General features: G+C 39.9%; 1 protein-coding gene across 1 annotated transcript in view; it reads right to left on the reverse strand.

Moving 5' to 3' along the window:
- The window catches only part of Frem2 (FRAS1 related extracellular matrix 2), a 166,064-nt gene extending 144,326 nt beyond the window's left edge, over positions 1–21,738 (reverse strand). The window contains exons 1-2 of the mRNA XM_027928932.3: positions 16,569–21,738; positions 11,528–11,617 (exon numbers count right to left, since the gene is read on the reverse strand). Coding sequence (XP_027784733.3) covers positions 11,528–11,617; positions 16,569–21,738 — 5,260 coding nt within the window. The remainder of the gene's footprint in view (positions 1–11,527; positions 11,618–16,568) is intronic.
- Between the last annotated feature and the right edge of the window lie 3,962 nt (positions 21,739–25,700).

A 25,700-nucleotide genomic window follows, 5' to 3' on the forward strand; every position in this document is an offset into this window, starting at 1 on the left:
ATGGTAATGGAGGGAGACCCTCATTGTTATACAAAATTACATATAAGAGGTTGTGAGGGGAATGGGAAAATAAACAAGGAGAGATATGAATTACAGTGGATGGGGTAGAGAGAGAAGATGGGAGGGGAGGGAGGGGGGATGGTAGAGGATAGGAAAGGTAGCAGAATACAACAGTTACTAATAGGGCATTATGTAAAAATGTGGAGGTGTAACCGATGTGATTCTGCAATCTGTATTTGGGGTAAAATTGGGAGTTCATAACCAACTTGAATCTAATGTATGACATATGATATGTCAAGAGCTTTATAATGTTTTGAACAACCAATAAAAAAAAAAAAAGAGAAAAGTCTGGATTTTATGCCATGAAGAGGTCATGAGAGTTGAAATCTAAGGACAGCTCAGATTTGAATTTTAGAAAATTAACAATGAAGGGAGGGAAGAGGATTTTTTTTTTACAAAGATAATTTAATATCACATCTGCTATTTTTAGTAACCATGGAAACAGGCATATATGAATCAAAGGGGAAAACAACATGAGAGAAAGACACCCATGAGGAGAAGTGCATTAGACGAAATAGACTCATTCATTCAATAACTACGTAGAAATCATTGAGCATCTGTGTGTGCCAGGCACTAAAGACATATTCATGAAAAATAGAGATAAAACACCTGTTTTTCATGGGTATCAGCCGACATTATAGTGGGGGAAATGGCTCAAACTGATAAAGAATTTACTTTGGGCCAATGATTATTTTAAGCACTTTCCATCTATTAAGTCATTTAAGATGAACATCCATGTGGTTGTAACAGAAGTAAATAGACATGGAGTGACATGTAGGAATGTGACAATTCAGGAAACAGGTAAAAAAAAAAAAAGGTGGTCAGTGACATAAAATGACATTGAGGTCCAGGTAGCAAGAATAATTCTGAGGGGATTTAAAAAAAATCTTAAGAGAATAAGTATGGTCTACCTTTTTAAATTTTATAGCTGAAAAGCAAATCACTTTATTTTCAGCTATTTTTGCATAAAATAAAGTGAGGGAAGAATTATGGGAACCCGAGATGGTTTTTCCTGTCTCCTGGATTTCTGAAGTTCTCCAACCAGTTTCACCACTTTGTTTTCAATTTCCTAAGTGGCTCTCTTGAACGGTGCTTGAAAACACTGTTTTCAGTGTTCTCAACTCATGCCTCCCACAGCTACAGAAGTGGAGTTAGAGGCAGCAGGTGGCACGTTACCAAGATGAAATGATTCAACCTTTCTTCACTAAAGAATCCAGCAAAGGAATGGAGAGCAAGTGGTTCTGCTCTCAGTCTAGAATAATGTAGTCAGAGCTGTCTCCAGTCAAAAAGAGAATTGTGTCCTGGGTTCCTTCATCAAAAGGTGCGAGGAAGGTTGTTACTTTCCAAGCTTAGTTCAAAATTAACATGAAGAACAAAGAGTAGTTCTAAATTGAAAACCAAACATAATTTTATAATTATTCTCTTATTCTTTTTTCTTTTAATTTCTTTGTTCCAAGAATACTGATATTCTGTTTAAAGAATAACTCTTGAATGATAATTAGCTATAGCTGAATTAATCATTCTGGAAAAATCTCTTCTAGAAACAATGTCAGAATTCTAAATTTAAATCATTTGAAGGTACACTATTTCTTGAACATGATATTTATTCTCTCAGTGAAAATTGCTCACATATAGCTACTTGGCAATTTTTTACTTTTACTTACAAGGGCAGAGCCAAATTAATAAATTAATAATTTAGCATATTCACAACAATTGTTATAAAACAGAATATTAAGGAAAACATTTTTTTCTCATTCGCATTAACATTTTGCTCTAAGGAAAATGTTATCTATCTACTCTATGGTGTAGGAGCTTGTTCTTAGCCCACTGTTTTGCCTGTGGAACCCACAATTCATGCTAAGTGAAATAAGCCCCTCCAAAAGAACCAAAGGCCAAATGTTTTCTCTGATATGCGGATGCTAATTCACAAAGGGGGGGGCAGTTTAGGGAAGAATAGAGGTACTTTCCATTACACAGAGGGGAGTGAGGGGAGGGGAAGGAACATGGAAGTAGGAAGAATAATAGATTAAATTGGATATTATTACTCTATGTGTGTATGGGATTACACTACTGGTGTAGTTCGACATCATGTACAACCAGAAAAGTGAGAAGTTATACTCCATCTATGTATGATGCATTAAAATGCATTCTACTGTCATGTATAACTAACTAGAACAGAAAAAAGAAAATCAATCTACATTTGTAAAGTGCTAACAAGAACACCAATACTTTATTTGAATGTGTGGTTCACTCATTCATCAATTTTTCACAAAGTTAAAGTTCAATCAGTCTTATTTTTCCTATTTGTAATCAGGATTAAATATGACATTTGACCCTTTGACTTCAATGGGATATTACCAAAAGACATAAGCTTTAATAATTACAGAATAGAAAGTTTAACACTGTAGCTGTTCAATAAAATCCATTCATTATCCAATCATTATTTATAAGAATGCCAGGATTACAAGATTTATTTATTACAATAAATATTTTCCTCCTAATCTCATGGGAAAACAGATTTTATATTTTCATGACATGGAAATAAGAAGTATCTGTTTATGACAAATTGTTCTCACAAGCAATGTTTATTTTTTAAGAAACATTCTGGGTATATATACATATACTCAGCACTTGTTTTTCAATAACCTCAACAGAAAATTTTCAATCTAAACTTATGAGCATTTCCAAAGGTACATTTGTTTAATTGCTTTATTTTCTTTAAAATATTCACTAAATGGGGCATCTGTCTATCAGGGCAACTACAGCATTCTGTACATACTAAGCCTATTGGGTAATTCTAAGACCTGAATAAACATGGCATCTTATCAATATCTTCAGACTGTTGTGACTGAGTGTATTAGAGATTTGCAAGAAAAGCTATCCTTTGGATTTTACATTTTGGAGATATTTTGGAGAGCTATATTTTGATAAAATCAAGTTAAGAACTTTAATCTTCAAGCCTAAAAAATTTATACTTAAAGCCAATAGAAAGGAGAAATAAAACATGCTCATATTCGGCTCAAGAGACACAGACTTTTGTATTTCTCTTATATGATCATAGGGAAAATTTCCTATGTATATTTTTTTTTTCATGAAAATCTTGGTTAAGCTACTTACAACCTGTGAAATAACTTTGGAAGCATCCTTAGCCTTTAAGCTATGTGTTACAGAAAGGCTGATCACCTTTCGACTTTCCATTACTGTAGTTCTCCCCATCTCTCCACCAAAATCAGACAATGGTATAGCCCACTGCTGTGAGAGGAACAAGAGAACACAAGAAAGGAAGAGAGGGAGAGAGGAGAAACCGAGAAAGCAAGTTAAAGGAAAAACAAAAAGACAAAACAAGAAAATAAGAGTAAAGAAAAAAATGACTCCCAGAAGTCCCTCCGAGGGATAGGGACAGCAGCAGGGAGCAACAGCCCCTGCACAGCAACTCACATTCGGCAGAAACTGCACCACATGAGTAATCTTCTTTCCATGCAACATCGTACTTAATCTTCAAAAGAACCCTATTAGCTAGGTACTATTATTATCCCCACTTTACCAATGAAATCAAGGTTAAGAATGTTTCCATCTCTTGGTCAGGGTCACATCAACAATTTTAGCAAGAGAACCAGTGCGTGTTCTAGTTCCTACTCTAAAGGCTGTGCAGCTAACTCTGATGGGGAGAAGATAAGCAGGGTCAGGGGCTGGCCTTCCTGTGTGCACATTTTAAAGGAGGAAGGCATCTTATAATTAACATGCCCAAAAGGACCTCCTAATTTCCTGCTTTAAACCTTTGCCATCCCTTCCAGCCTTTCCCTTATCTTAGTAAATATTAGTAATATTACAGGGGCTACGGAACCCAGAATCACACTTGCTTAAGTTCTCCTTTTTTCTTCACTACAATCCAATTCATAAGTCCTATAGATTTAGATCCCAAATTGTATCTCCTTTCCACGTCAAATCTGTCTTACTGAACCTCATGTTAACGTCGGCCTCATCTTAATCTCCCTCTTTGCCTTCATTGATCTTCTATTGATTCTCTACAGTCGCAAGGGTCCTCTTCTTAAAGCACAAAGTGGAATATATGTTACTCCCCTGCTATAAAATGATTTGGGGGCTTCCTTTTTCTAAATTACTCCCACTGATTTACAAGGCTCTGCACCATCGGGCCAGGGGCTCCTCTCCGCTTGGTCTCTGGTTTATTGACTGAGCTCCAGGCATGCTGGTGCTCTCCCAGTGACTTGAACACCAAAGCTCAGTACCTTCGCATATGCTTCTCCTTCTGCCTATAGCACGTCTTCTTCTCTTAGCAGCTGTATCTCATTCTAATTTTTTTTAAATTTTATTTTTAGAGAGAGAGAGAGAGAATTTTTAAATATTTTTTTAAAGAGAGAGAGAGAGAATTTTAATATTTATTTTTTAGTTTTCGGCGGACACAACATCTTTGTTTGTATGTGGTGCGAGGATCGAACCCGGGCCGCACTCATGCCAGGTGAGCGCGCTACTGCTTGAGCCACATCCCCAGCCCTCATTCTAAGTTTAAATATCACCTTCTAGAAGCCTTTCCTGATGGCTGCATTTCTATATTTTAACCTCCAGAATACTTTAAACAATGCACAAATGTTTCGTCTATTGCTTTATCTTCAGGATGAATCCCAGGTCAAAGATTATGATTGTTATATTCATCATTGTCTTCCCAGATCCCAATGGACACCCCAAATGAAGTGGGTACTTCAAAAAATATTTGTCAAATAATTTAAAGGAATAGGAAATCTCTTTTAAGAAAATAAATTTCATCATAGAAACTCTGATCCTTCTATGATATCCCATCCTGTTCTCTCATGCATTCTCATTGCTTCTAGCAAATAGAGAATAATACAACTTATAATTGTGAAAGTGCTCACTGAAAACCACTTTGGGATTCTCCCAGTCACCCAGAGGAAACTTAATGAGATAGAATGGAATATGACTGAATTGTGTAATAAATACCACAAATAAATATTTGATTTGAGATTATGGTATTTTAATCACTTGTGAAAGTTTTTAAAAGGTGACTATGATTTGTTCTCAATGTAAACAGAGGTTCATGTTAAAATCTCTAGAGATGTGCCTGATAAGAATTCATACTCACCCAAAGATTTAATGATTTCAGGAAAGTGTCCTCTGAACTAAAGCCAATAAAAATAGTAAAGTCATATGATAATTTTGGAATGAGCCTAAAGCATAATAACTGATACAATTTAGTTGATATTTTTCTGTCTAAAAGGTATTACTTCTTTCCTGGACACTGAACAACAGGTATATTAATAGAGTGATGCTTTAAAGTCAAGGATCCAGCATAGAAAGATCTTAATGACTTGAACTATTCTGAACTACTCAATGGGGGAAAAAAAAAAAAAAAAAAAAGCTTGTGTACATTTAGCACTAGCCAACACTCCTCCCCAGGATCTGTATTCTAGTAGATCTTGTGCATGCTAACAGATTAAAAATATTTGTATCAGTGCCTGACATTACTTCACCATCTTACTATAACTAGTATACTTCCTCTGGTTGTCATGTCACTAGCAATTAATTTTATTGTCAAGAATGCATGCTTCACTCTCTAAGCTGAGTATGTCTGTATAATCTTTTAATGCTTATACTCAGACCTTATTTTTCTATTCATAGTACTTATTTATATTTTTCCAGCCCTAGCTTTAACTTCAAGCTAAATATCAGTAATTGCTTTGCCATAAACCCTGAGGTTACTGGTCACCTTCAAGTTAAAACTTGTGCTCCTTCTATCTAGAATAAAGAGTTTCTAGTGGTCTTTTTTGCATTTGAGTATTTAATTGTCAAGGATGGAATAAAAATTCAAAAGCCTCGACCTTAACTGACATATCAGAGATAAAAATGACTTTGAAACTCTTCTACTATGTCAAGATACTATTTATATCTTTCAATAGCACACAAGTTAAGGATCTTGGCGAATGGAGACTTGGGCACCAAAAGGCATGATCACAGACAGCAGCCAAAAAAATGTCTGGCTGTGGACCAGATACACTGTAATGGCCTACACAGATTTTATGTCACTTCCCCAGTGTCAATGCCAAGACTGGAAGGCAGCACCCAGACGGCATGCCCATGTCATATGAGAGTTCAAATGAGGAAGCAGCAAACAGGTTTTGATAATGAAGAATAAAGTCCAGCTCCTCCTATTCAGTATTATTAAGCCAGATGACCACTATCCTAACGCTTTCTTATGACCATCTTTAGGGTTGGAGATGTATGAATGAGGCTATGAGACCCTGGTTTTAATCCTGAGCACTGAAGGAAAAAAAAGCAAACTATAAAAGTTTACACAACAATCTTTTAATAAGAACTGGTGATACTTTATGCTTATACAGATTTATATTTCTTTGTCATAATGTTGTCTCATCACTTGAGGAAAAAATTGGTGTAACCAAAACACAGAACACTTATGATAGTTTTTCAAAATTTCAGTGATTTATTTAAAAAGTGTATATTTGCATTTAAATTGTATAATTGTTTATATGGCATATTGACAAATAGTTTATGTAGTATATTGACAAATATTGATTTTTCCTGAAAAGAATTCTTTAAGAATAATCTGAGATTGGAACTGGTGGCTACTATGAATTTTTTCAATCTGAAATATATTTCAGTGAAGATTTCAAAGGAATTTTCACAGCAGTTGGTTTCATGTATTTATATATGTGAAAGCTTTACTAAAAATCTCTCGTGGTGCCACAGGGATTTATATTAAAGCTAGGATAAGAGATCATTGTAAAGGAATGCAGAAGGTCCACTGGAAATTGTTTATAGGAACTTTTCTTAAAATACTACTTAACTGAGTTTTTCCCTCCCATTTATCCATTCATCCTTTTTAATATTTGGTAAGTATGCCATGTGCTCAGCCCTGTGGGCCTAGAGGTACAAAGATTAATGATATCCTTTGATACGAAGGAGCTTCTTTCCTACTAATAGAAGTCTTGATGTTAACAAATAATCATAGTACAACATTCCTTCTGCAAATAAAGTTATGGATAGAAGCACAAAGAAGGGTGAAGCTAACTTCCTCATTATGATATGGGGAATAACTCTGGAGAGGAAACCACATTTGAGCCTGGTTTGGAAGAGTGATTAACAGTCATTTGGTTTGAGGGTGGGACATACCTGGAATAGTTATGTGAGACTGTCTTTCACATCCCAATACACAAACAGAGGAGCTCCCTGAAGAGAAAACTAAAAAGCGACTGGGGAAAAAAACACTTTTGTATTAAAACAGCTCACAGAAAATCCATAGGGTTGAATGCTGAGAAGGAATCAGATAAGAATGTGTTCAATGATGAAGGAGATACATGAACACCCCCACAGAAGTCTGGAGTACTAAATCTGGAATTAGAATTCAGAGGCAATCATCAAGAGGATGTGTTTCCCAGGTCTGCAGCGGGATTATGTTGGTAAAACAACAACAACAAATAGTATTATTCCTATATAACAGATGAGGAAACCACATCACAGAAATGGGTAACTGACCCCCTTCAATTTGTACAACCAAGTAACCAGAGGCTGACTTCATTCCCAGATTCTTTCCCCAGGGATAACTGGTAATGCCCCACTTGCTTAGGACAGCCACAGGATGGGGAAAGCCTCCTGAACTTCACATTTCATGAAGCTATAAAGGGTGAAATGAAAAAGAAATGGAAGACCCATTGATTAAATCCATAGGTGATTGCTTAAAGGTATTTAAATGCACAGGCTCATTAGAAAAAGCCACATGTTACTGGAATACATCCCTGAACTTCAGAGTTTGTCCTTCCAGGTTGGTACAGTGCATCCACATGTGGTGACTGGCCCCAGGATACCTGGATGGATGGGCCAGTCTGACTAAACATTTGCATGCTCTTCCTTAACATTCTAGCAAACATATTTCATTACCAAATAATCATTTTAAGAATTGCACCATAATACCAGGGAAGAGCACTATAAAGTTTGTGGAGGTAGGACCTTTAAAGTGTTTTAAAAATTCACATTCCAGGAGACACAAAACTTTCTGTATGCCTTATCAGTAGAGCCTATTCTGACTCAGTCTCATCAATTAAATAGTCCTAAAAATTTGGTCTGGACAAGGCAGAGAAGTTAGGAGTCTTTCCCTATCCTGTGGGTATCCAAAGCAAATGGGAAGTTATCAGTTATCACTCTGGAAAGAATCTGGGATTGAAGTCAGCCTCTAGTTACCTGTTGTGCAACTTGAAAGGGATCAGTTACCCATTTCTGTGATGTAGTTTCCTCATCTGTTATATAGGAAATCATACTGTTTGTTGTTGTTGTTTTATCAAGCTCACAGGGATGCTATGAAGGCAATATTACCAATAAACCATATAGAAGGTTTAAAATCTAATGGAAAGAACCCTAAGATGTAAGGATCCCTGGGCTTTTAAACACATAGTGATATATCAACCAACATTCATCAAGTCCAAATACAGTAGAATCCCCCAGAGAAGAAAACCCTGACATTATCTTTTCCTCAGTACTCTTTACTCCTGTCGTTTGGTAGGAACCTCAAAGTGCTCCAAAACCTAAAATGTAGTGACCATCACTAATCCAAGGCTACCTCATGATAGAAAAATCTTGTGGCCAGACAGGTGTCCATGATCACACAATTAAATCCACTTGATCCCTGAAATTAAATTATTTGTTACCTTTAAGATTATTCAAGGATTATATTTGCACCAATAATTTACTTAGAGGGATACCATCCTAAAATTAGACTTGTTAATTTGAAGGTGAATTTAAAGGATTGGAAAGACATTTGAAATAAAGAATTATTAATTTTAAGCTATCATGTCTTGACTGACTTCCCAGATGTAAAATACTTGAAGTGCTTGATGTATTTCATGGGTACAATTTAAGGGTATGCTTACTACTACTATATAAAGTAGATAATAATTAGTCACTATAGTTCATATTCTGCAAGTTTAAAGAGAACTGTATTTCTGATTCAAATGTGAGACTATTTATGAGATAATACAAGAATCCCTTTATAAAAGGAATCAGGTCAAAACCATTTTGAGATATATAGGTGGCTTTTTGTTTTCAGTCTTGCAAGTTTCTGTGTTTATCTGGTCAAAGGAAAATTTTCTTCTGGGAAGTTAAGGTAAACTCTGTTTTAAGAGTTTGCCCGAATCTGCCTGAGCTCTCTCAGTCATGCTATGCCTGTGGAAAGGAAGAGAGTAAAGAATATCTCTGAAATTTTTCTTTTCATGTGAAACTGAAACTCTGAAAAAGCTCGAATGATTTCCTACTTGTTCCCATAAACACAAAGACAATCTTCAGAAGCCGCACAATATTTCCAGGAATTCTAAAATAAGCCTAGTCTCTTTAGCCTGTCAATCCTAACTTAATATTTGGAAATATGATACTACATGCTTTCCAAAGTTGAACACAGACTTAAATTTAGTGAAAATGATGTTATTTCACCCAGCTAAGGGTGTGCAGAATAATAGAATAAAAGTGTTTGTGCATGTGTGTGGGCATAAATGGGGGAAGAAAAGCAAAAAAAAAAAAAAAGTACGATCTATAATATCTTAGAATAGTTGTAGCTATTGGGATTTAAACTTGCCTTGTAATTTTAAAGGATTTAAACTTTTGCTATTAGGGCTCCTTTAGACATTCTAAGTGATAGATCTGATGTCTTGCATCAATATTTGATTATTTCTGGTGTCACTCTACAGTTTTTTTCAGCAGACTCTAACGTTTGAATAATAAGATCCAGAAAACCTTTTTAAAAAATAAATTTGATTTCTTTCTTTAGAACTGTGTTCTTTGCTAGGATTCCTTATTTCAATATGTAGAGTACTAAGCTGTGACTTTTCACTCTCAAAATAAAGGCATTAGCTCTATTAAGCTCTGATTTAAATAGTTGAGCCCAAGTTAACACACTTTTTTGCCTCTCTGGCACACACTCAGCAGATGTCATTTCTGAGAGCTGTGATCATGTTGTGTCCAGTGATATTTTAAACAAATTCTATTTACTGCTTCAATGAATATGGAGGCTAAGGATGCAATCATTTTGAGATGGATGACTTAATAGTGTGCCATTTTTAAAAGGCATCATAAGGAAACAGATGACTGAGTCTGACTCATTTTGCTTCTCCCTCTTTTCTCTCATACATGCCCTCCTTCCGGTGTCCCGTTCACACAACACAAGTACTTGCTGAGTCTCTTCTGTTTCCCACGAGGGCACACAAGAACAAAAACATCTTTATAACCAATTCAGAAGTGATCAGTTTTCTCCTAGTCCACAGGGTTAAGAAGAGGAGGCACTGGGAGCTGGAAAGAGCATGAGTGGCAGCCGGTTTGGGGGAAGTAATGGTAATAACATTGCCCAGAAACTTAGATGGAAAGTGTTACAGTTTGGGTCTGGAATGTTTGACCAAAGTTTAAGTGTTGAAGACGTGGTCCCCAGTGCATCAGCATACAGATGTGGGGCTTGGGGAAGTGATCGGATCATGTAGTCTCTGACTTCATCAATATATTAATCCATTTGGTGGATTAATAATTTGAATTGTTTACTGGGAGGAGGTGGAAACTGTAGGCAGTTGGGACATAGTTACAGGCTGTAGGTCATGAGGCACATGCTTGGGGACATATTGTTCATGGCCTCTTCCTCTCTTCTCTCTCTCTTTGGTTCCTAGCTACCTTGAGTTGAGTAGCGTTTCTTTGCTATGCCCCTTTACCATGATGTTCTGCCTTACCTCAACTCCAAAGCAATGGAGCTGCAAAATAAATCTTTCCTCCTCTATGTTGCTTATATCAGCCATTTTGGTCACAGTGATGAAAAATTGGACTCTGTCAGAAATTTATACCCATTCTCTGCAGTATTCTTCAGAATTCACCAAGGAAAATTTTTAGCTAGACTAGATCATAAAAAAAAAAAAAAAATCCTCAAACTAAGAAAAACATTAGGTATCCTGAGATAGGTGAGATAAAACAACCCTTTATTTAGCATTGAGTTCTCTGTGAGTGCAAACCTTTTCTATCAGAATGAATCTACAGGGCACCATATGCAAATTAGAAAAAGATACTTATTTTGTGTAGATACACCCAGCGGGCACATGGCTGAGTGGAACTGGGCTGGATTCCAATATCCTTGCATCACCTCAAGTAGTCAACTTCATGCAAGATATAATCTGAACAACTGGACGTGGGGATCCTATTTATACAGATCTCTCTTTAGTGCTTACAAATCACCAAGACAAAAAGGATACAACTATAACATGTCTATAGTCATTACAGACTAGCACTGTGTCAAATTTAAACGATAAAGTTTTCTGCAGCAAATATTAAATTCACTCCACCTAAATTCAGATAAGCATAAAATGATTCTTGATAAAGATTCCTTGTAATATTGATATCAAAGAGCAATGAAGACAAGTCCCTCTCCTCCATTTCACTACTAGAAAAATGGAATACTTACCACCATCTTCAACTGCAAAATGGAACACATCACTTGTGGCATTAGCCCCTTCTTTTAAGACATAGCATATTTTCATGTCATCAATGTCAGCTAGAAAATAACCAAAAGCAAGATGATTAATTACTTTGGCAAGTTTCTTACCGTAAATAAATCCTATTGGCTGTTGTCTTTCTGTAAATGTGTTTAGATCCTCTTCCAGGGGAACAGTACTATCTTAAACCGTCAGATCTCTAAGCCCCTTGATTTCAGCTGTCTGTGGAAATTTGATGCCCTACACAAGAGTGCGAGACATAGGATGTAATAATAGCAAGGTGTCGCCACTCCCAGTAGTGCTCACATGTTCGTGCACCAAGAGTGACTCCTAAATACGGAATGTCAAGCACCATGACAGGTGGAAAGGAAGATGTTTTGAGGCATGGTAGATTTCCTGGCCCTCTTGAATTACATCCTTTGCCTCTCTGGAGGACTGGCCCTCAGAAGCAAAAGGCTTTGCCCCCTCACTCTTACCTTCTGTGGTATAGCCGGCTGTTTCGAAGGGCTCCAAAGTTTAAAAGGCAAAATCAAGGAGGTACTTCTTTAAAAACCTCACAGATTGAAATAACTATCCTGACTAGATGTCTAAGAGAACTTAGAACAAAACAACGTCTAATAAGAATGGAAAGCTTTATTTAGAGCAGAAAGTTATACCTCCTCAGGTTATTTCCTACTCTGTTGAATTCACTTGATATCAAATTCACTCTATGAAATTCAAATTAATAGATTTTTTTGTTTTGATTACTAGGGCACAATTTTTAAAATTTAGTCATCAATTTGTCAGTTCTCCTCCTTAATGACAGTGCACAGAGAATATAATAGGACAAATATTCTGTTCTGTGACACTCACAATAGATGGTTATTTGACCTGGGCCAATCAGTGAGTTTCCTAAGGTTACATAAAATTGGATCACAGTTAAAAATAGTTTTCAACAACAGTCTATAGTATATATTTATCTGGTAGGTGTTTTAGGGTTTTTTTCATCTCCCAAAAGCTCTACTTCAGTTCATGCTAGGGAGTTCAGAGGCTATATATATATATATATATATATATATATATATATATATACACACACACACACACACACATTTATATAATATACATCTAATGAAATATAATAACTTATGAAAGAATAAACTTGAGTGAGGCAAGGTGTTAGAATCCATGTGTTTCTACAGCCCTACTCTATAGATGTGAGATGTGCTCCTCACTGGCTCATACAAGTTTGAAAGGTGACTCACGGTCAGGAATCCCTGGGGTGAAAATCTGATTTTATAGTTAATGGCACCTTCTTGCTAAAAGAGGTACGTGGAGGCAAAGCAAGTTCAAGATGTTCTGTCCTCCTGCAATACTTCCTTTTAGCTGTGCTATAATTTCCAAAACTCTCTGCCTAGTGTCATTTTTATCTTTCTGTGTGGCTATCTTTCCTAACAGATTGAGAATTTCTTGGATATATTGTTTCCCATCCTAACTTCCCAAGTCCTTTGCTCAGGGTCTTATAGTAAAAGCTCAAACGTTCCTTAATGTAAAATGAAGATGTTAAGTTGCCTGATGGCTCACACTTGCATCTCTCCCTTGGCATGGATGGGTTTCTGCAGGGTAAGGAGTGCAGGCCCTGAGAGCCTCTTGGTCTGTTTAAATCTCCTAACTCAATTCCTGTAACCTTCCCTTTGTCAGTAAGGAGTTAAATAATCTCCACTGACTATGCATCCCTACCACGGGGGGGAAAACAGCTTTGGGCCATGTGGGGAAGACTCTTTCCAGTATTTTCACCTTTTCTAAATTTTATAAGAAAATGTAAAGGTTTTACTAGGAGAAAAGAAAGAAAGAAAGAGCCCTGCTTAGCACATCCCACATTGGTGCCAATGATTTCTTAGGCAAAAATACAGTATTTTGGAGACAGTGTCATTGAAACAAATAATTGCTTCAAAACTGATTTTTCAGAACTTTCCTTTTTTAAGAAAAAGAGAATATGAATGCAATATGACACTCAGGTGTCATGTTTCCCTTCCAAACCAGTGAATGTGTTATTGATTAGTTGGAACTTAACAAAATTCTTTTAGTTTTCCCTGAAACTTTGATACTAATTTATAGTTTAAAAAGAGGCTTTTTAAATCTCAAGTAAGTACTTTGGGCAAAATATTGTTATCCTCCAGGTACCTCTGGAAATAACATAAACATACTGTAAATATGCCTTAACTCTAGCTTTCTTAAGGCACCCAAGTCCTAACAAGATAAAAACTCAAAAGTTAAAATGCTATCTTCTTCAAGCAAACATCTAGGAATTAACCAGGTTTTCTTCTAATGGTTAAACATGCAATTACATTTATTTCCAGTTTACCCACACAATCATTCTGTCTTTTCTATTGTAAGTTCATTAACATGTCTGGTAACCACATCTGATTCAAACTCTTTGGGGACATTTCCACTCTACTGAAAGTGATTTATAAATTATCCCACATAATGTATCATTATGTACCTACTGCAAATAAAAAAAAAATCCAGGTTTTTGAGACATGTGATTCAGACCTGGTGTGAGGTGTTGGCTAGAGGGAGGGTGGGGACACCTTGGGAAAGTTGTAAAGTTCGAAATAAATAAATAATTTTGACTGTGGCTGTAGCTCAGAGGTAGAGCACTTGCCTAGCATGCATGAGGCCCTGAGTTCAGTACCCCATACCACAAAATAATGATAATTTTCCTAATCTGACTAATTTGACATTGTTAATTTTTCCTTATAATGAACTTCAATTAAAATTTTACAAATCAATTATTATTCTTTTTCTCCTAGGAACCACTTGGTCAATCAACATAAAAATTTTCTCTGGCTATCTGTGCAAAATTGAATCAAGTCAGTGCACTGAAAAATCCATCAAAATATAGTTTAGCTTATCCCTAGATGATAAAGACAAAGCAAAAACAAATTAAAAGACGGCACAGTCCTTCCTCTGCTTTCTTTCTCCTACTGGAAGAGCTGCCCTAGCAGTTCTCTGATGAAGCTTTCTCCATTTTTAATTGCTTATCTAATCTCCATAAATAACTGCTATGAAGTAAACTCCAGCCTCAACTTGTTCATGTGAGTGCTGTGTGACTAAATTAAAACCAACAGTTTTCCTAGTCGATATTTGAGTTTGTATTGCAATGTAATAATTTCCCTTAAAAATTTAACTTTTTCCCCTAAAAAGAGAATCTCTATTTGCAACAAACTTAACTCTACATTAACCAAACAAACAAACAAACAAAACCCCACAAAAGTTATTGAAGATAATTCAAAATCAGTGAAAAACAGAACTGCCTAGAATAAAGTGGCATAATTTTTAGGGTTGAACATTTAAGAAATAACATTCCAATATTTCGAGCTGCTGGATTTGGTCTGTAGAACTTAAATCATTTGCCTGTCTTCATCCAAAAATTCTTTAAAAAAAAAAATCTCTAAAATCAGATTTCCATTTCAGGTCTGGAGAGGGATTTGAAATACATTTTCTGTCCTCTAATATATTCCTTTCATCCTCTTCACTTTCCATGAAAATGAACCAGTGTAGGATTGCATGGCATCCCCATCCTCAGAAAGCCTTCACACAAAAGTTTCCTGCTGGTGTGGCGTGACACTTGGCACTCTGGGGTTTTCCTGTCCCTGCAGGCCCTGGGATACATTCAGGCTTTCGGCCAAGAATCAGGAGGTTGGAGTGTGAGGCTACTTGCCAGCATCAAACAGAGAAGCAGTTCACTTGAACACTACGTTTTGCTACATCCATGTTTATTAAAGTATTTGTTATCTAAGAGCAGAACACTGCTGTAGGAAAAGAACACCCCCACTGGGATGCCCTGGGGTTAAACTTCATCTCTACCCACAGAGCCCACAAATGGTGGATCTGATTTCCTTTCTGACATGGTGAGGTTTTCATGAAAGCAACACAAATGCCTTTGTAATGAAAATCGCACGTTCTAGAGAACAGAGTCCTAACTCCCAATCTGGCACACTGAATGGACTTGTCCCTTCTCTCACTGAATAACCCAGCACAGGTCACCTGCCCTTCCTGTCTCAGACTGTGTCCACCCACCAGGGAAATTCAGGTTAGAAAAACCCTGTTACCTCAAGAACAAAGGAGCTTGAGGCAACTGGGGTTTGAAACAGGCCAGAGAGAGGGCTCAAAAATGATGAAATAATTTCCTCTGTGTACTATTAATCTTGTTTACATATCTTCAGGTTCTAAATAATGAAACAGGTGTACAGTTTGGTGATGAATACATTGTCTTCTTAAAAGTGTAGTATAATCTCCTTTTCTTGGGTGTATCCCGCCCCCCCAGTCAATATATCCTGTGTTATCACATATAATTCTAACTCATATAACTTGTTGTAACTCTAGATGGGTGTTTATCTGTTATGTCTTTGGACAGGTGTTTGCCTGAGTCATGAAATATTATAAGAGAATTGTTAAAGTCTCCATGTAAACGTGAACATGTGTTTTTTTTTCTTTTAGTTACAAAGTTCCTAGCAACCACAATAGTATTGGTGATGCTCTTCAGCATTAATCAAAATAACACAAATTTAAAGGTTTATTTGGATGCTCACTAATAATGATAATAATCTGAATAAATACAATTTAGTGAGCTACTCCAGCTATAAAGTGTTGAAATGCTTCATGAAGCATGCATAACATATGAAACAGAGGATGCTCAGAGGATAGCTGTGGCTAATGCAGCAGAATTGGAAAGTCTGCTTCAATTTTATTTCACCAATCCTGCCCCTACTTTGGCAACATAACTTGCCACTATTGAAATATATCAATACTCTCTCTAATAAAGGTCACTGTCATGGTACATCTGGCAGCAAGGCAGCTGTTTTGTAAGAAAGTAAGTATACAGTTATTTTTCCCTTTTCTTTTCTCCCTTCTCTTCCCTTGGACCCTAACTCAATGCTCTACTTATAGGCTTTCAGGGATGGCCATGCTCTCAGGAAATAAGACCTGGAATGTCCTTTGGGTATAAGGAAAGCAAAGGAAACATACCTTGAGTAAACTGAGTGATGCTGTGGTTGCCTTTGTCCAGGTTGAAGAGATATCCATGTCGAGGAGCCTCTGTCACAGTAAACTTCAGAGAGAAGTGCAGGCTATCTCTATCCTCCACTTTCAGTATTTTGCTTGTGATCATGAACCCCAAGTGACCAGTGGCCAGATTGCGAAGCACAGAGGCCCCTTTATTCACTGCAATTTGGGGGACACTATTGTCAACAGGTAAGATCTGGATCTTCATCACTTGAGGTCTCCTCGTTTCAAATACTGTATCTGGGAAAACATAGAAGTCTGTATGGGTGCCATCAGTCACCGTGAAGGAGAAGCTGTCTTCACTCGACTCCGTGCCACCATGTTTGTAGCTGATTAAGTTTTCGTTCAAGTCTTGCTTGGTAAAAGCCATGACAGGTTTGGTATTGTTGAAAAGGAGATGACCATGAACAGGCACCTGGGTGACAGTGAATTTCAGGAGTTTGTCAGGAGTATCTCTGTCTTCAACAGTGAGTTCAAAGGGCGTGATCAGCTTGTTTTCACCTTCGCTGACAACCAAGTTATGGATGGTGACCACTGGCTTTTTGTTGTCCACGTCACTAATGGAGATACGGAACGTTCGGAAGACAGGGTTACGTCCGTCAGTGACTTGAAACTCAAAGCTGTCCATCTTCACCTCATCGTCAGCTGTGTGGATGTAGTAGATTTTGTTTCCAGCCAATTGGAGCTGAGTGAAAGATGCGATGGACACTCCAGGTTGGTCTGTGCACTCTAGGTGACCTCTCATGGGGGCCCTGGTGATGGTAAAAACCAAGTTTTCATCCGGGCTGTTCAAGTCACTTGTGCTTAGTAAGTCTGTTGTGAGGGTGACTTTACCACCTTCCTTCAAGGACACCCCCTTACTAATCACGTCAGGGAAGACAATGTCAACACTCCCAATGGACACATAAAAGTAGCGATCGATGAGGGCGTTAATTCCATCAGTCACATCAAATTTAATTAGGTCCCGGATGCCCTCTTGCCCAAAATGGACATACTGAATTAAGTTTCTGTCCACTTCATCCTGGGTAAAATTCATGCCCAGCGTGATATTTTCAAAGGCACCTGTAAGTTTTCGTCTCTGTAATAAACCATGTCCTGGCCCATAACGAATGATATAAACCAAGGATTTGTCTTCAGAGTCCAAATCAGTGGCCATTAATATTTTATTGTTGATGACTTTGGTTTCCCCAATTTCTATCTCCAGTCCATTATTGATGGTCATTCTGGGGGTCTCATCATCCACAGGGAGGATCATGATGAGGGCCATCTTTTCCAGAGAGTGCTCACCATCCGTTAACTTAATCACAAAACTGTCTTCCTGGGTCTCAGAGTCATCATGCTCATAAATAATGCTGGAACTCTCTATGATCTGATCCAAGGTGAAGCTTTCAACAAGAACTGTGCCATTTATCTGCTGGCTCATGATGTGGCCATGAGTGGGAAATCGGGTAATAGTGAAGGTTAAGTCATCCGGGGGGATGTCAGCATCAGCAGCATTGAGGATGGGCGTATCAATCACCAGACTCATACCTTCCATTACTATAAATTCTCTCATAAACATTTCTGGCTTTTCATCATTGGTAGGGATGATTACAATGGGGAAAAAATGTCTCTCTGAAAAGTTAATGCCATCAGAGCAACGAAATACAAACCGGTCTTCCACAGGTTCCACCCCTTTGTGGACACTCTGGACATAGTTAATGTGGCCCTGCCTGAGATCTTTCAGAGTGAAGGCACTTATGGCAATCCCTGCTCTGGACTTCTCAGAGCCTGGGGCTGGAGAAATGTTTTCGACATAGCCTGAGGTTGGTTGAATAACTATGGTGCACAGGAGGTCATCATTCAGGGAGTCAATATCTTCAGCGCTTATGTGCATTGAGGTTATAACACCTTTATCACCTTCCATTACTGTAAACTGTTCACCCACAGAAATTTCTGGGGCCTGGCTGTCCACAGGGAGGATGGTTACCCACACCGTGACACCTTGAATAGTATTACCACCAATTCTCCATTCTTGAGACTTTTCTGACAGGCTCAGGTTGAAAGAGTCTCCTTTGGGCAATAGGCCAATCTCACCACTGGTGTGGGCATAGACAACAGAGCCCTCCAAGAGGTCCTTTTGGGTGAACTGCTCTGCTGGAGCTCCATTGACCAGGATTTCTCCATACAAGGGTGGATCTTCCAAGAGGAAAGTCAGCATCAAATCATCAGTGTGTTCATCAGTCCCCTTAATAATACTGGTGGTGATTTCAGTAGCTCCGTTTTCTAAGACGTCTAGATAGGACTCCAGAGTACCTGTAGGAAGGCTCAGCATGGGCACCTCCTGGTCCACTGGCCGGACATTTACTCTGAGAGTGATAGGCACCACATGGTGTCTGTCACTGACCTCCAAGGAGCAGCTATCAGTCAAGGACTCATCTCCATTATGAGTATAAGAAATTCGCCCCTGTTTTATGTCCTCCAAGTGGAAGAGCTCTCCTACATGCAGTGTCTGTCCGGACACTTGCATGTGGCCATGTTTGGGTGCCTGTGTGAGGGTAAAAATGATGTGGGTCATATCAGTGTCTACATCACTCACATGCAACTCAGTCTCACTTATGATGTGGTGGCCCTTCTCCTGAATAGTGAAGCCAGTGTTGAGGATCTCAGGTGGCTGGTTGTCCACGGGCTGCAAGTAAAGGGTGAAGGTACCAGGAGCCACATTCCCAGCTCGGTCCTCCACCTGGAACTGGAACTGGGCCACTCGCGCAGCCACTCCCAGTTCTTGACCTGGGGGTCTGTATGCAATTTTATGGTGATTGATCTGGGCTTGGGTAAAATGGGTCACCACAGTGGATGGGTAGTCAGTCAGGACCAAGGTGCCCAGTGGGACTGGTGAGTGGTTTTCATCGGTGTCCACAGGGGGCTGGGTCACGGTGTAACGGAGTTCTCTATCATCGGTGTCCAGATCAGTGTAGCGCAGCCACTTCTTTCTCAGTGGTGTGAGCTGGGATTCCTGCACCACCATCCGAAGGGGACAGCCACTGACCAGCTCTGGAGGGAGGCGATCCACAGGATGAATACGTATTACAAACTTCTGTAGTCCAGATTGATTAGGGGGGTCATGGTTATCCTGAACTCTAAATGTAAACTGGTCTATCACTGGGCCAGGACTATGGGGCCCAGAGTGTCTATAGAAGAGCCGCCCTTCTGTTATGTCTTTCTGCTGCCACTCTGTCACTGTTCGTTCATAATATGCTCCCTGCTTCCTCCAAAGGCCACTGATCAGCTCCTGCTCCTCTTGGGGAGGATGAGTTTGGCGGAGAAGCAGATGCCCTGCAGTTGAGGAGGGTGATTCCAGCACAAAAAGCAGCAGAGAGTCATCAGAGTCTATGTCAGTTGCACTCAGAGCAAGCGGTGGGATAAGCACTGTTTCACCCTCTGCCAATGTCAGTCCAGTGTTGGCATTCAGGACAGGTGGCTGGTCATCCACAGGCACTAAAGTGATGGGGAACAGGAACTGCACCTGGTGTCTGCCTCCTCCATCCACCATGCGGAGCACCAGGTTGTCACTCAGTGAACCATCTTTGTCATCATGCTGGTAGACCACATGGCCAGCTGCTAGCTCTGCCACAGTAAAGGTCTTAGGAGCAGAGTTGCTGCTGGGAGCACCCAGAATGACAAGGTGACCATGCCGGAGCCCAGCCACCACCTCCAGTCGCACTGCTTCTAGGTCATCCTCATCACTGATGACCAAGTTTGGTGGTCCACTGCCTGCAGGGCCTGTGAGAGGCCGAGACTGACCTTCGTAGAGAATAAGACCAGTGTTTCGTGTGACCACCGGAGCCAGTGTGTTCATAGGCTTCACCACTACCATGAAGGCAAAAGGGTCAGAGGCTGCTCCTTCCGGGTCCACTACTTCTAGCTCCAGTTCAAAGAGTCGCTCCTGGTTAGAGTCTTCAGAAGGGGGCTGGTAGGCTATCTTCAGAAGGTGCAGATCTCTCTGAGTGAAGGAGGAGAGGGGTAGGCTGCGGTCATCGGTGCTCACCAAGTAACCCTGGCCGGGCTGTAAGGGAGAGGTGAGGTTGAAGATCAATAGGTCAGGGGTAGACTCAGCATCCTCGGCTGCCAGCATGTCTGGAGTCAGGGCGGTCAGTACAAACTGGTCCACCTCCATCATCATCATGGCCACAAAACTAGGCTTAGGTGCGGTGTTCTCAGCCCCTCCTCGGATCCTCACTAGCACCTGGAAGTGCTCGCGTTTTAGAGCAGGGCTGCCAAGAGGAGCCCCTCGTGAACGCAGCTCCACCACCATGGGTACCCAATCTCTGTTGGGTGAGCGACTGGGGGCTGTGTGACGGTAGCGCACACCTAGCTCCTGAAAAGCTTTGCAGTCCATCAAGAGAGGCTCCGAGGTACTTCCTTCTCTGGCTTCTCCAGGGACCTGAGGATAGTGGAGGAGTTCTCCATAGCGAGGCAGTGCACTCAAGCCCGTCAGGATGCCCACGCGGCACTCCTCCGTCTCGGGCTGGTAGGCAAACTCCAAGCTCCGCGCGTCCAGGGCATTGCTGGTCCCCAGCAGTTCTTCCACGACCAGAGGCAAGTTCCGAGTCACAACCTCCAGTTGGGTGAAGACTACTTCCACCTCCAGGACCAGTGGTAGCACTACTGCCCCTCCAGGAGCGTCATAGCGCAGCTGCAGTCGCACGCGGTCCCGCGACGGGCTGCGCGCACCCAGGTGGGAATAGCGCACCTCTCCTGGGCCAAAGTCGCAGGGGAAGCGCTTGGGATTCAGGCGGCCAGGCCTCTGAGCCAGGGCGTCGTTGTCTAGCACAGTCACCACGCAGCGGTCCCCTGGCTGCACCTGCAAAACTAGGTCGTGCAGCGGATCGAGCCAGACTTCACGCCCGAAAGGCACCCGGAGTCCGCGATTCGCCATCACTATGGCCTCCTCGGAAGGAACCCCCGCAGCCCCCGCGAGACCTGGAGACAGCAATGCTCGGTCACCCACGGCGGGCTGTGCCGAGATGCGGCTTACCAGTGACAGGAGAAGCAGCAGCAGACTGGGTGGCGGACCAAGTATTGGCTGAGAGCTGGTGGAGTTGGCTGTCCGGCGAGCGGGGGGAGCGACCTTTGGGGTCCTGGCTGGGTGCATGATCCCGGCGTGAGGGCTCAGACAGGTCAGTCTGAAAGCGTGCAGTCAGTCCTCAGGCAGGCTACCAAAGACACCTCCGTAAAGTGCCAAGAACACCGCACTCTGACTGCTGAGTCCCCCTGTAACTGGGACTGGGCCAGAAGGATGGGAAGTGTCCGGTGCGGTCCCTGCTGGAGCCGCAGCGGAAGAGGATAAGCCCTCCCAGCTCGTCGGGCTCCGCCGCTGCCGGCTCACTCACGCGGAGAACTGAGTCCCTCCAACTCTTACTTCCCAGGTCCCCAAACCCCAGGCTGTGAGGGAAATCCTTCCCCTCCTACCCCCTTACTCTAGTCTTCCCAGGAGACCAATCGTTGGTCCCGGGAGGAGGGACGGGAGTCGAGGGTTGGGTAGTGATTTCTGTCCATCAGCTCTAGGGACCGAGGCGGGGAAACGGTGGGGAGGGGAGGAGAAAGAACGAGCAACAGGTTGTCTTGAAAGTGCAGGGAAAAGGGACCTGGAGCTTCTTGCCCTTGATCGCGTTTTGCTCTGAGCTGCTAGATTTGGGGCTCACGCATAGGAAGCGGAACGCGCTGTGGTGCGGGATTCACTTCTTAGAATTTGTCTGCAATTAAGAATATCCCGTATTAACCCCTCTCCCCGCTGCAATGAAATCCTGCAAAGAGGATAGTTTGTTTTTTTTTTTTTTTTTCACCGAAACTTGCAAAGCTGGGGAGTGAAGTTAAACACAATGCCTCCTGAGTTTGAATCGAAACCCAGAGCAGTTTAAGAAACTCCGGGCGCATGTTTGCAAAAAAAAAAAAAAAAAAAGGCAGCTGGGATTAAAACCAAAGCTAGAGCAGGTTACAACCCCCTAGCCCCGCCCGGGGTACCTTCTCATAAATTTACAATGGACACAGTCCTCGGACTGGTGAGTTTTTAACAAGCCCCTCCTTTGCAATCAAAGTTCACGGAGTAAAAGGAAAATAGGGCATTTGGAATGCGTGAGAAATGTAGTCTGATCAGAATCGCTAGTCTCCCACCAAAGAATAAGTTCTAGGGAATGTAGCCCCAGGCTGTCCCAAAGCCGCCGCTGTTGGGGTAGCTGTCATTAGAGACGCTCCTGTTCTCTTCACAGTAATTAGACCAAGAACAAACTAAACCCACTTGTCAGCTTCACATTTCTTTGCCTGCCAAGAGAATTGATAAATATCCGGAGGGCGAACTACAATAGTTTAGATCCCATTTCAGTCAGCCGGTTAGAGTTGAGCTCTTCCTGCCCCCTTGTGTTTGTCTGGTTTCAGTCGTGTAGAGATTCCCTTTGTAACAGGTTTTCTTACCACCCTCATCTCCCCACCCCACTCCCCCCAAACTTCTCATAATTAAAGCGACCATTTTCAATTAGTTCCCTGAGCAGTCTTGCTTATACAATGTTCAAAATGTCTTATTTGGAGTGATTTTCCCCCTAAAAATAATAAATATCTGATTTTAAAACAGAAACACAGAATTAGAATAATAGCAATCTTGCTCTTTTCCTCCTCAAAGGTTATTAATTTGGAAAAGAGAGGTGTGTAAGAAACTGTTAATACCCTTTTAAATTTCAGTCTAAATTTTAGATATAGATGCATTCAAGGATAATTTCAGGATGTTGCCTATCCTTTTAACTCTTTTGTGCTTTTAGCTTTAGCTTCTGTGTCAAGATTATGTTTCTGCTTGACACATTCAGAGCTACTTCCCAGGCCACGTCATAAATTCTGTGAGTAAATATTGATGTCAGATTCTGTTCTAGGAAGCACTCTAGGCAGTGGGTCCCTACAAGTCAAAGATGGAAAGTTTTGAAACTTTTCAAAAAGAAGCAAAACATTACTGCAAATAAACAAGGTTTAATTAACTGAATCTTAACTAACTTATTGTGTGTGTTCTGCACTGTTTGAGGAGCCTTAACTCACATTTAAAGTTGATGGATACATTTCACAATATTACAAAGTGAGCATCCAGGAACATAGAATGCGGCCAGTATTTTAAACACATGACAAAATTTCCATCTAATTCCTCACCAATTTGCAATTTTCTTTGACATTATTATTTTATAACTTATTAGGATTATTTTATCATACATAATTCTAATGACAGAGACATGACAATATTCTATTTCCTGTTCATGAATGGATAATAAGAAGATGCCAAGTGGAAAAGAAAATTAATTTCAGAATACACTCTTTCTTTCCATATTATGTTTCAAATTCTGGTTATTTGTTTTTATTGAAAAATGTCATCTTGAAGCCTAGTGGCTCTTAGTCAGCATGGTGACCCTGGGTGAGTTCTGACCAGAACCAGACCAACAACCCAACCCTTGATGCTTCCCAGTGGCTCCAGGGTTTTCCTTTTTTCTTTTTAAAGTCCAACTCTGTTTGACTTGCCCCTGATGATAAGATCAGCATTTGAAGTATGGTAGTATGCCTGAAGGGCAGAGTTCAATATTTTGTTTCATGCAAAGAATACAGGTCCACATTTATTTTTAAGTAGCCTAAGGAAATCAATAAACTATAATCTTTTTTGACTTTTAAATTTTACCTGCCGGGTGAAGTGATGGAATGTTTCTTGGTGTGTGTGTGTGTGTGTGTGTGTGTGTGTGTGTGTAACTCTTGGGGTTTTCTTGTTTTTCCTCAGAAGGCAGTACATATGATTTAATTAATAATCTTTATATTAATGACCATTGATAAAATAGAGAAACATTACCTTTTCCTCTAAAAGCCACTAACATTGATGATGTTCATCTCTTTTCAGAGTAATAGTACAGTGTTAAAAGATTTCTGTGCTTAATTAGCATGAAAATGTTTTTAAGACATTCTCAATATCTTAAGAAACTAAGTTAACAATGTGTGATTTTTTTAAGAAAATCTAACCTTAGTCCTTCAGTTCTTATTTTTGAAAGCCTTGTAATGCTTCCAGTACATATTCTGAGCAAAATATTCATTAAAATATATATATATTTATATTTTAAACACTTGAAATGTCTCCTCAGAACTACTTAAAATTAAAATTATTGATTGTTAAAACTCAAATGGTTTCTGACCTAAGGTAAAGTACCAGAGAACTTGTTTTCTAAAGTAAATTCATCGATCTAATGTGATGAGTTTAAGACTCAGACAAGATACACAAATGGAAATTCAATGGCAGGTTTGAGACTCTGAAGTCAGACTAAAGCTAAAAGTGTATCTATTTAAATTTTGAATATTACAACTTTCATTGTAGATATTGTTTCGTTTTTCTAATGTTCCTCTACTGGGTCATAAGACTTTAATAGAGGAGAATGCCTCATAAACACTTTAAAAATATGTTCAGTATGCACAATTATACCTCAGTATCCAAGGGTACTGGTCCCAGGACTCCTGAGATACCAAATTCACAAATGCTCAATTCCCTTCTATAAAATGGAGAGTATTTGCATATAACCTATGCACATCTTCCCATAAACTTAAAATATCTCAATATTGCTTATAATAGCTAATAAAATATAAAAACTATGTAAATAGTTGTTGTACTATATTTTTAGGGAATAAAAGACAAGGAAAATCAGTCTGTGCATATTCAGTACAGATGTAATTTTTTTTCCCCAATCCAATTTGGGTGCATTTTAATCCCTGCTTGGTTGAATCTATGGATATGGAACCTGCAGATTCTGAGGGCTAACTGTAGGTATAGACAAAAGATTTCAGTTTTGTACCAATCATCTTTACTAGTTGTGAGCATGGTTTATTCCTCAATAGCTTTAATACAATGAGTTGCCTGCAAACACAAAACTTGACTGATTTCAGAGCAGCAATCAGGGAGAGCAAACAGCCCTGGACTGATTAACCAGGGGCTGATTCCAGCCTGGGTTCTGACATCCACTAACTAACTGTATGTTGTGATTGTATGTGTGACTTGCACCACTTCTTCTGTTTTGCAATTTCAGTCTCCTCAAATGTAAAGTGAGGAACTGC

Source organism: Marmota flaviventris, chromosome 4 (genome assembly GCF_047511675.1).
Source record: "Marmota flaviventris isolate mMarFla1 chromosome 4, mMarFla1.hap1, whole genome shotgun sequence".
Classification (NCBI taxonomy): domain Eukaryota; kingdom Metazoa; phylum Chordata; class Mammalia; order Rodentia; family Sciuridae; genus Marmota; species Marmota flaviventris.